The sequence below is a fragment of the Propithecus coquereli genome, unplaced genomic scaffold (assembly GCF_000956105.1).
Source record: "Propithecus coquereli isolate 6110/MARCELLA unplaced genomic scaffold, Pcoq_1.0 Scaffold247, whole genome shotgun sequence".
Lineage (NCBI taxonomy): Eukaryota > Metazoa > Chordata > Mammalia > Primates > Indriidae > Propithecus > Propithecus coquereli.
Genome location: NW_012148030.1, coordinates 979,287 through 989,828, shown reverse-complemented (window position 1 = coordinate 989,828; position 10,542 = coordinate 979,287). Strand labels below are relative to the sequence as shown.

General features: G+C 33.5%; 1 protein-coding gene across 1 annotated transcript in view; it reads left to right on the top strand.

The window, feature by feature from the left end:
* MTBP (MDM2 binding protein) overlaps positions 1-10,542 on the top strand; it is a 92,264-nt gene that overhangs the window by 65,555 nt on the left and 16,167 nt on the right. The window contains exons 10-11 of the mRNA XM_012646545.1: positions 2,034-2,195; positions 6,357-6,474. Coding sequence (XP_012501999.1) covers positions 2,034-2,195; positions 6,357-6,474 — 280 coding nt within the window. The remainder of the gene's footprint in view (positions 1-2,033; positions 2,196-6,356; positions 6,475-10,542) is intronic.

Here is a 10,542-nt window from a genome sequence, read left to right as displayed (position 1 = left end):
CCTCGGCCTCCCAGAGTGCTAGGATTACAGGCGTGAGCCACCGAGCCCGGCCTGCCACCCCCATTTATTGAGCTATATACTTGATGGACCATTTAAACAGAAGATTCATATCCTTAAGTCTGAAAATTTTTCTTTACTTATCCATTTAATCATTTCCTTCCTCCCATTTTCTCCCTATTTTTTTTTCTTTCTAGAACTCTTATTAGTTGTATATTGACTTTCCTGGACAAAGTGCCTAATTTCCTTCCCTATTTATATATTGTTATCTTTTTGTTCTAGTTTCTAGGGGTTACCTTCCATTTTATTTTGCAGCTCTTTTATGGAATTTTTGAAATTTGAGCTCTTGTGTGCTTAAAGAGTCACTCATTCCTTGTTCATTGATTGTTCTTTTGTCAAAGAGTGGGTGCAGTATCTTCTCTTATTTCTATGGGGCAATTATAGCAAACTTTTATGTGTTCCCTCCAATATTTTTGTTTCTACTGGGCTCCTTTTCTCTTTTTGTTTGCTTTAGTCTCTCTTTTTATCCTGGATGTTTTTTAGTTTGGGGGTCCCAATAAATAATACCCACTTTTCCTCCTGAAGTTGAAACTAGTTGAGAAATAAACCTAAGAAACACACAGATGGAAATAAATTATATATGAAAGCTGGATTGAAAGACAGGCTTTTTAGGTCTGTGGCCAGGTTGGCTTTCTCATATTTATACCCAGAATTGAACTTCGCCACTGAATGGTTGTCAGAGACAGGCAACTGCAGACCAACTATGCAGGAGAAAGTCCCTTCCCACGCTGCAGAAAGCATGCATCCTGAAGACTTGCTAGCTCAAATGAAAGAGAGGAAGGGTCTGATCAGAGCATGCCTAGTTTCTGACTAGCTCAGTGAGTGATGGGAGGGAAAGGGAAGCTAGAAGTGTTACTGCATCAAATTCTTGTACATAAAGCCACCTTTCCCTTCAACACCTTTCCTTAAATGTCCAGTAATTCTTTTCTGTCCATTCTGTTTTAAATTGGAAGTCTTATGTGCCTACCTCTAATATAATATCTGGCAAGTTTCACTGTAGTGTGGTAGGGTGACAATTCAGTATTTTGTTCGTGAGCTCCTACCCCTAACTCCTCCCCAATATCAGTATTTAGAGCTCTTTTCTCTGAGGGTGTTCCGTTTTTCAAAAGGAGAGTCCTTTGATCTTTCCAGTTGGGCATTTGTGGCAGCTAGCTTTTCAGCAGCAGGACTTAGAGTCTGACCTTTTAGTATATAGACTTTTTTTTAAACCCTTAGTTTTAACCCCAGTCTCAATGCCACCTTTCAGTGTACCTGATGTCCCATAGTTTGGGACTGCAAAAAAATAAGATAAATAAATGAAAGGAGAGTTACCTGGCTGTGAGAGCTGGGCCGGAGGGTGGGTTAGGAGGGGCCCTAGAGTTCTAACTGCTCATTACACATCCAATCCCATTTTAGTCCAGCACCTTTCCACCATCTGCCCCCTACTCCTGGATGGTGCCTCTCTGCAGGCACCCAAAGTGACTCTTCCTGTGCTCTACTGACTCAGTTACCATTCCACTGTCATTTCTACTTGCAAAATCTGTTGAAAGGTGTCATTATTTCTCATTCCTTCTTATGTTGACCCTTTTTATTCCTTTGCTATGATTTTAGATTTGGGGAAAGAGAAGAAATAGAAGTAGCCAAGCTAGCATATTTAACTAAAAGTCTAACAGGTTTTATTTCCACATAAGCATGAATATACGGCCATTTTTATGCTCTGAAAACTTTTATAAACTTGTCTTTCTCATTTAGCAACTTTTGGTGTTAACAGATTACTCTGTTTCTGTTTATCTCACATAACTGGAAATTCTCTCATTATCTACAAATGGGATTAAAATGAAAGCAGGCCTACATGGGAATGTTGATTTACTGGAGATATTCACTTGTTTTACTGTTGAAAATACTTTCCATAAAAGAGGAAACTTGTTTTCTTAGATGAGTTCCAGAGAGGCTTTAAAATAATAGTTATAGAGTTAATTGTATTATTTGTCTTACAGAAAGGAGAAAGTTGGCAAAGCAGCCTGAAACCGTTTCTGTTGCTGAACTCAAAAGTCTGTTAATACACACAAGGGAACGCTTTTTAGATCATTTTGATGCTATTACTCTTAAAACAATTCCAAGAAAGACAGACAAAATTAAAACCTCTAATATGTTAAGTGGTAAGTTTTTTGTTACTTTAAATTTTAATTTCTTTTTTGTGTGTGTGTGGCATCTATGACAGTTATTATTAAAACTTATCAAATGATTGATCATATCAAAATATATTTTATAAATTTAAGTGATAATATATATTTATATATACAAGTATGCACGCATATATGGTGAACTGTATTTCTCATCATTTAAACATTACAAATTTGCTTTTAACTTCTTTCATTCAGTATGTTCAGTATAATTGTTTTTGAGCAGAGGTAGAAGCATTTTAAAGTGATCTCTCTCATTAGTCTCACTAAGCTGCTAGAATGGGTGGATTTCTATCAAGCTATATTTGTGAGGAAAGCAAAACCTGCATAGTAAATTTAATAGTGGTAAACTTCATATGGTAAAATACTCCGTGTTTGCCACTCAATAGGGCAGGAACAGTCACCAAACTTCACTGAGGGAGCAGGAAATCATTTCAGTATTTAATTGGATTTCTTTCTCTTTTCCTGGGTTCTGTCGTTGTGATGAATTTGAATATAGAGAAGCTTTTTAGGCTCTAACAAGAAAGCATTTGAAGATTGCCTGACACAGTTTTAAGTGTACTGGACAATTTTTTGTTTTTATTCTGTGAGAATCATTTTTATTGCGTAGGTTAATAAGAAAATGACCACAAAATCAAGTTAACAATAATGTTTGTTGAGTTCCTTTTCTGTGTTTGACACTGAAGGTACTCAAAGAAGTAAAAATCTCGATCCTTTGCTTTCAACAGGCTTATGATCTATTTGGAAAGCAAGACATAAAAACAGTATATAGTACTTGTGTAAAAACACAGGCTCTGGAGCTAGACCGTCAGTTCAAATCTCACTTTTGTCACTTGTTAGCTGAATGTCTTTGGACAAGTTATTCAACCTCTCTACGACTCTGTTTCCTCATGCTAAAACGAGAGTAATAATATAACCCACTTGCTAGGGTTATTGTGAAGATAACCCTATTGCAAGGATAACCCTGAGTTGATACATGCGAAACACTTAAGAACACAATAAATACCAAAAAAATTGTTATTCATATTATCATTATCATCAGTATATATCACTACCCAAGTTAAATAGCATTACAAAGTAATCTGAAAGATTCTAGAGACATCATTAGATTACTTGTAAATAGGGGATGTGTTCAGTAAGTGAGAGAGCATAGCTCCATGGTTATAGCATAGGCTCCGGAGCAAGACTAGCAAGATTGAATACTGGCTCTGTAGCTTACTTGCATGTGACCTTGGGCATGTTTTCTGACCTCTTTGAGACTCACTTTCTTTATTTTTAAATTAGGGATGACATAGGTTGTTGTGAAGATTAAATTAGTTATTTGTGAATTGCTTACAAAGTTGTCTAGTATGAAGTAAGTGCTGGTTAAATAAGTGAATACAAATTTACAAGAGACGAATATAACTAGGGTAGAGTCATCACAGAAGGCTGTTTAGGAGCCAAGGGACTTGATGTAGGTCTTAATGATGCATAAGATCTAGATAGAGAGGAGAAGGTAGGATTTGCCAGGTGGGCGAAGCACCAAACTCAGAGTCATGGGAGGTAAGAAAAGGCAAACTGAGATCTAGAGAGAGGTTGGCTTACCAGAGGATTTATACAGGAGATAAAGGTTAAGTAGGAAGGGCTCAAGTAATTGCTAGGGCTTTTATATAAGTTTAAGGAAATGTATCTTAGAGTTATCAGTATGAAGTCAAGTTCTAGGACACTGTTAACACACTGGGCCACAAAAGTTCTTATCTTAGAATGTAAGTCAGATTATGTCACTCCTTTATTCAAACCTTTTTGATTGCTTCCAATTGCACATATAATGCATCATCCTTATCGTGGTTTGTAAACTGGCTTCGTGTTTATTCTAGTCCTCCGGTGTCACATTTCTGTTTCCTTGTTACCGCAGAAAGTCTGTCCTTTCCTTAGTTAGCTATGTCACATTCCTTTCCACCTCCGAAACTTTACATATGCCATGTCTTCTGCCTGGAATTCTTTTCCTCTAGTCTTTCCCTGATTAACTGATAGTCATTTTTCAGATCTTGTTTTAAATATCACTTTCTCAAAGAGGCTTTCCCAGACCTTCCTCTGTTTAAATTATTTCCTGTTATACTCACTCTCTATAGGTTTTCTTCAAATTATTGATCACATTTTCAAAATATGTACTATTCGTGTAGTTATTTATTAAATATTCATCTTTTCTCCAAAGCTTGTGTTCTCTGAGGGCAAGGAGTGTGCCTGTTTGCTTTCTCCAGTAATCCCAGAGGCTAGCACAGTGCCTGACACAAAGGGGTAGAATTGTTATTTTATTATTTCAGACATTTTAAAGGAAACTTCTAGTATGTGTTTATAATTCTTGCTTTTATTAAACAGAATATATCAATTATAATATAACGTAACCTTTTGTGATTTATTGATGTTTATTCATATTGCTATTATAATCGTCTATATTCATTAACCATATATCATCATCATGATATTACTTTCTTTTTGTTTCCTGTGATTTGTGACTTTATAGGTCAGTTTTCCCTATTTCCCTATTGTATTGGTTTTTTTTTTATTTCTCTTAGAAAATAAAATGCTTTTTTAAAAAGCAATATCCTTGGTTTCTCTGAGAGCCTTTGTGGTTTTTGTTTGAAAGCATGGCCCAGTGTCCTGACTGCCACAAAAATAAAATATTGTGTTTTATTTTACTGTAAGAATTATATTAAACCATTTTCCAAAAGACTTATTAACACGAATATTTTTTCACCTATTCCTTAATATTTAGCCTATGTCATTTATTTTTATATAGGTTGTATAGTCAAAGACAATAAGTATATTGTATTATTTAGGAAAAATTTAATGTTTATGTTATTTAAGATGGCTTGCATTCTTTTGTGAACTCATTGCATGCAGCTGTGCAGAACTGCTAATGATTTTTTTTCTTTATACTTTTAGCGGAAAGCCATGTCAACATTCAGAAGCATATTATTTTATTATAATGCCCATTACTCTATAAAATAATCAGTATTTGACTACCCTTATGAAGAAATGGGAACTGGTGTGTTTGGATGGTGTTCGGTGAGGGCAATCCAATAAAGGCATTGAAAATATTTTAAAATATTCAAGATTAAATAGTTTAATAAGTAAAGGGACAATAATATACAGTTGGATTCCATTTCCATTTACTTTTTTATTAAAAAATTCCTTTACCAAATTATTCTTTTGGAAGACCCCTCTCTCCAAAATATAAAATGGCATTTTTGTCAGCATAGATGGTTAAACAGCTAACATCCAATAATTTTCAGTCAATTTATTAGAACAGTATGTAATAATTTTAAAACCAGATAGTTTTGGAATCAAAAAAAATAATACAGTGAGTAATTTTGCCAGTGGTAAAACAATTTGTATATAAAAATAATTTCTAATGAGAATGGAAGCTGTTCCTTTAGGTTTTGTTGAGAATCCCAATGTTACCAGCAATCTCAATGTTAGTTCACTGCAGCATATTAGCTAGAATAATAAGCATAGCATTATTATGTATAATACTTTATTAGTAGTAAAATAACAAGTGATGTTAGTGATTTGAAGATGTAGATGTTAAGACATCTTGTATTGATCTATAAATGAGAATTATTTCTAAAGTAACCTTTACCTGAGAACAACATAAGTTATTTATTATTTTTTTATTATACTTTTGAGAATGAGGCAATCTCTTTTTAAAATACATGGAAATTTTCAGTCTAATTGTACTAATTCCTGTTACTAGTATGAAGATCTCACACTATATTCAGTATGTTCTCTACAGAGTTGTCTCCTTTTCATTTAGAACTAATTTCACTAAAAATAGCAAAGTTAAGCTTTTATTGCACATGAGTCCTATTAATGCTAATTCAGTTTTGAGAATTCTAACTAACTTTTATTATGAGGAGATATTTTATTTTTATTTCCAACAAACGTTTCTATGGCATTTTGCATAGTTCAGGCCAACAGAGAAGTCTTCAGTAAATATTTAAGGTAAAGATTATACCCAACATGCCTTTATACACACACACACACACACACACACACACACACACACATGTATCTGTCTATAAATATGCATTTTTGTATAAAAAAATTCAGTATGTTAAAACTTTTCACTACTTATGTGTATTTCTTTCTCTTTAGATTCTAGTCCAGTAGCACCTGATTCCTCAAGTCTAATGGAAACCAATCCTCTGGAGTGGCCAGAAAGGCATGTTCTTCAAAATTTGGAAACTTTCGAAAAAGCTAAACAAAAAATGAGGTAATATTTGAATTTGTAGTAAAGCATCCTATAGCGCAGTATTTTTTTTTTTTTATTTCAGCATATTATGGGGGTACAGATGTTTAGGTTACGTATGTTGCCCTTCCCCCCGCCAAGTCCGAGTTTCAAATATGTCCATCCTTCGGGTGGTGTATAGCGCAGTATTTTTAAATGAACTCTTTTTTTCTGAATCTTTAAATTATGTGTATGAGATACAAGCAGTTTATAATTGTATTATAAGAGAATACCTGCTTGCTGTAAGTAGATAGTCAATAGATTAGTCTATTGGTTAAAAGTGAAATGCTTATCTTTCTCTGCCATTTACTTGTACTTGGCAGTTCTGTGTAATCACAGTGAACATTTTGCTATATAGCTGTCCAGACTACCTTCCATATACATATTTGTATACAAAAGTATATGAATATATAAGAAAAACTTAGTACAGTAGCATGTAAAGTGAAGTAGAAGTACTCTCCTCATTTGAACTACTTCGAAGTATTCTTGTTTTATATTCATGTGTGTTTATGTTACACCTATTAATGAACTCCATTGTAGTGGTGAGGTCACTTGGTGACCATGGGAAGAAATGAAATGAGGGCTTAAGGCCATTCCTTGACAATCTCTGGTGTTTATAATTTAAGAGGAAGGAGACAAGAAAAAAGAATGAGGAAAGGGAAGTTACCCACAAAAGAACCTCAATTTCTTGCCTACCAGTTTTAGATGGTATCATTTTACTTTCCTCTATGAAAGATGAAGAAATTAACACCCCTACTTTTCTTCCTATTCTATCCTCCTCCTATCTCTAAACCTTACATTCTTTGCAATAATACATACATTTTTTCTTCCTAAAATTTTCTTTTTTTTCGCTTCTCTTTGACTGCCTATTCTAACTTGTACTTACTGTACTTGCACAGCTGTAATCCTGGTATTTCGTTTAATCACATTTCTAGATTAGTTCTGTGTTTTCTTGGATCTCCTATCTTAAGAAGTCTGATGCCAGATAGATTTTTATTCCAAGTATTTTATTCTGTCTCTAAAATTTTTAGAATTTTCTGTTTTCCTTAATGTTCTGAAATTACATGAGGCTATGGTCTAGGATGTTTTAGTCTTAAGACTTTTGTCTTTTTTTGGCTCTGGGAAATATTCTATTATTTCTTCTATAATATTCTTCCCTCCATTTTTTTCTTTTTACTTTGAGATAACTATTTTTAACTAATATTAAATGTTTTGGATTGATTTTTTACTTTAAATTTTATTTTTCTCCCAATAGTATATGTATGTCCTTTCTGCTGTGTGTCTGGGGTATTTTCTTTACCTTTGCTTTCATCTTTTCTGTTAAAATTTTTGGTAGTCATATGTCAACATCTAATAATTTTTTCTTGTTCTTCTAAACCTGTTTTTTTCATAGCAACCTGTTCTTTTATTAATAATGAGACTTGACATGTTACCATAAGGATATTAATTAGAATTTTCTTTAAATTTATCTGTTTCTTGAATGATCTCACTTTACTTTGCAACTGTTTTATTTGTTCCGCTGGTGCTTTTCTCTTATGTGTAGTTTTTCTCCATTGTCTGATGGTCCTTGATTGTCTGCTCATAGCTAAGAATTTAGAGCTGGGTTGCTGTAGGTAGTTGACATGTATTTTCTCTCCATAGGTGTAATCCTGTTCCCCACCTGCTCTCACCTGTATTAATGTTGGGGGAGAAGTGATCCAGGATAGAGCATGTTTGGCTGACTTCACTTTAGGGCAAACTTTAGGATATCATTAGGCAGGGAGCTTTGGCCCTTAACCCAACATTAAATTAGGATGTCTTTATTCTCAGCCGTCAACATTGACACTAGGAAAAGCACATGGGGTTCTGTATCTTTAGAGAACAGTCTCTCTGTTTTTAACTCGGAGGTAAAAGCACGGGGTCTGAAGGTAGGTAAGGTGGATGTAGGAAGGAAGGGGCTACTTGTACAACTGTTCTATGTACTGTTCTTAAAATTTATCACCTTGATTTGTGCCCATTGCCACTCTCTGATCCCAAATTTAGAGTATCACGGTGGCTTTGTGGGAAAGCAAGAAGACACATTACCTTTTTGTAGGTTTGTTTCTCTTCTTGCTGAAATGCTTGCTCTAGTTTATCCCTTGTTGAAATTCGTTGATTTCTTTGGTCCACTATTTTTCTCTTCTTCTTTTTCTTAACCCTATTATGAATTTAGTTATGAATTTAATCTCCTATATTTCAACATCGTGATTTCAATTTGTTTGAGCAAAGAGCTTAGTGTGTATGTTTAATCTTCCATCTTGAGCTAGAATGTTATTTGTCAAGGTCCAGGTCAAATATCACCTTTCTCTTAAGCCTTTTATAAACGCTGCAACTCAATGTTATGTTCCTTTTTTAAATACCCAAGGACTGTGTTATTACTTCTTTCATGAAATTTATTTTCTTTTACGTTTTCTGTCTCATTGTACATCAGTATATTTATCTCCTCTCACTCTCCCTTGCCTCCTTTCTCCTACTTTAAGTCATACCTATACAGTAAATTATGAGCTTTGATTATGGGTCTATAAATTATGGTAAACTCTATAGTACCTCACAATGATTCTACAAAGTAAATGCTCAATAAATGCTTGGGGACACTTCAAAAAATAGGGAGACACCATTGCATTCTTAGTTGGGAGCAAAAGTTATGTTGCGTATTTTCAGAATTTGTTTTGTATTCAAACACATTTACCTGGAGAATGAAGGATCATTATATAGTGAAATTCAGAAGTCATTAAAAACTTGGTTTTAGACACACTTCGTTACTTGTTTTGTGACTTTGTTGCCTCATCTTTTAAGATAGAGATAAACATCCTAGTTCTACTTCAAAGTTGTGAAAATTTAATGAGATGATATGTGAAAAAATACTTTGTAAGCTTGAAGACACTGAACAGAATAAGGTGATGTCAGTGTTGTTTTTTTAACTTGAGACATATCTTAGTGTAGTGTAATTTATCACAAACAGAGCTTTCAAATTGCTTTGATATCCTTATGTTTACGGTTCCATATAAATGCAAATTATACATTTCCCTATTACATCTAGCTTATAAAATGATTGAGTGTAATACTCATTAAGAAACCTTTGTGAGTCACTATTAGAGGGTAGCTATATAGAAATTAAATTCATAATTCACTTACTATGAAATTCAAAGAAAATATTTTACTATTTTCTTACTTGACTATTTTTATTAGATTTTTATTCTCATTTTAAAAGTACAGGAATAGGAAGGGGAAAAAAGCACTGTTGGTATGTTATTCATCCTTAATGTATAGAAATAATGTCTGCAACTATAGTGTCAATATTTTAATCATGGTAATTATCAGTAAAACAATCTGAGTAATAAAATAATCAGATAATAGTTGAATTAATATAAAGTTAGGAAATTAATTTTATGTACAGACGTTATGAAGGTTTTATTTATGCTGTGGTGACAGAGCTATGGCGATCTGTGATTCGGTGCTTAATAAATCCCCTAGCATTCTCTGAAACTGAAGTATTTTCCTCTTTCTAGTTTTTAAAACTTTCTATGAGCTTTTTTTGGTTTCTAGAGTGATAGAGGAGAAATAGTAACTAATTTGGATTCAGTCTAGTTCTAACTCTCATTTTAATTGGCTGTGTCACCCTGGGGTCTGTAATGTAACTTATTGTGTGTTAGTTTCTTTATCTTAAAAATAAGAATAATGATTATTTTTTAGGCGTGGTATATTGATTTTCACTTTACAAAATAATTTTATCTCATTTTGAGATAAGACCTATTCCATCTTTTTGAAGGAAATTTGTGAAGATTAAGAATATATTGTACGTAAAGTAGTTTGAAAAGTATAAAGTCCTGCATGTATTTCAGGTGTAATAATGCTTCAGTGCTTATTCATAATGTCATAATCATGGCTAGAAGAGACCTTGAAGAGATTTTTGATTACTGTTTCGTTTCATGGTTGTGCTTCAATTAATCTTTCAAGTTCATAGAAAATTGGAACATTCAGTCCCTGCCTTCAAAAATTTACAACATTGTAGATTTCAGAACATGCAAGAGTTTA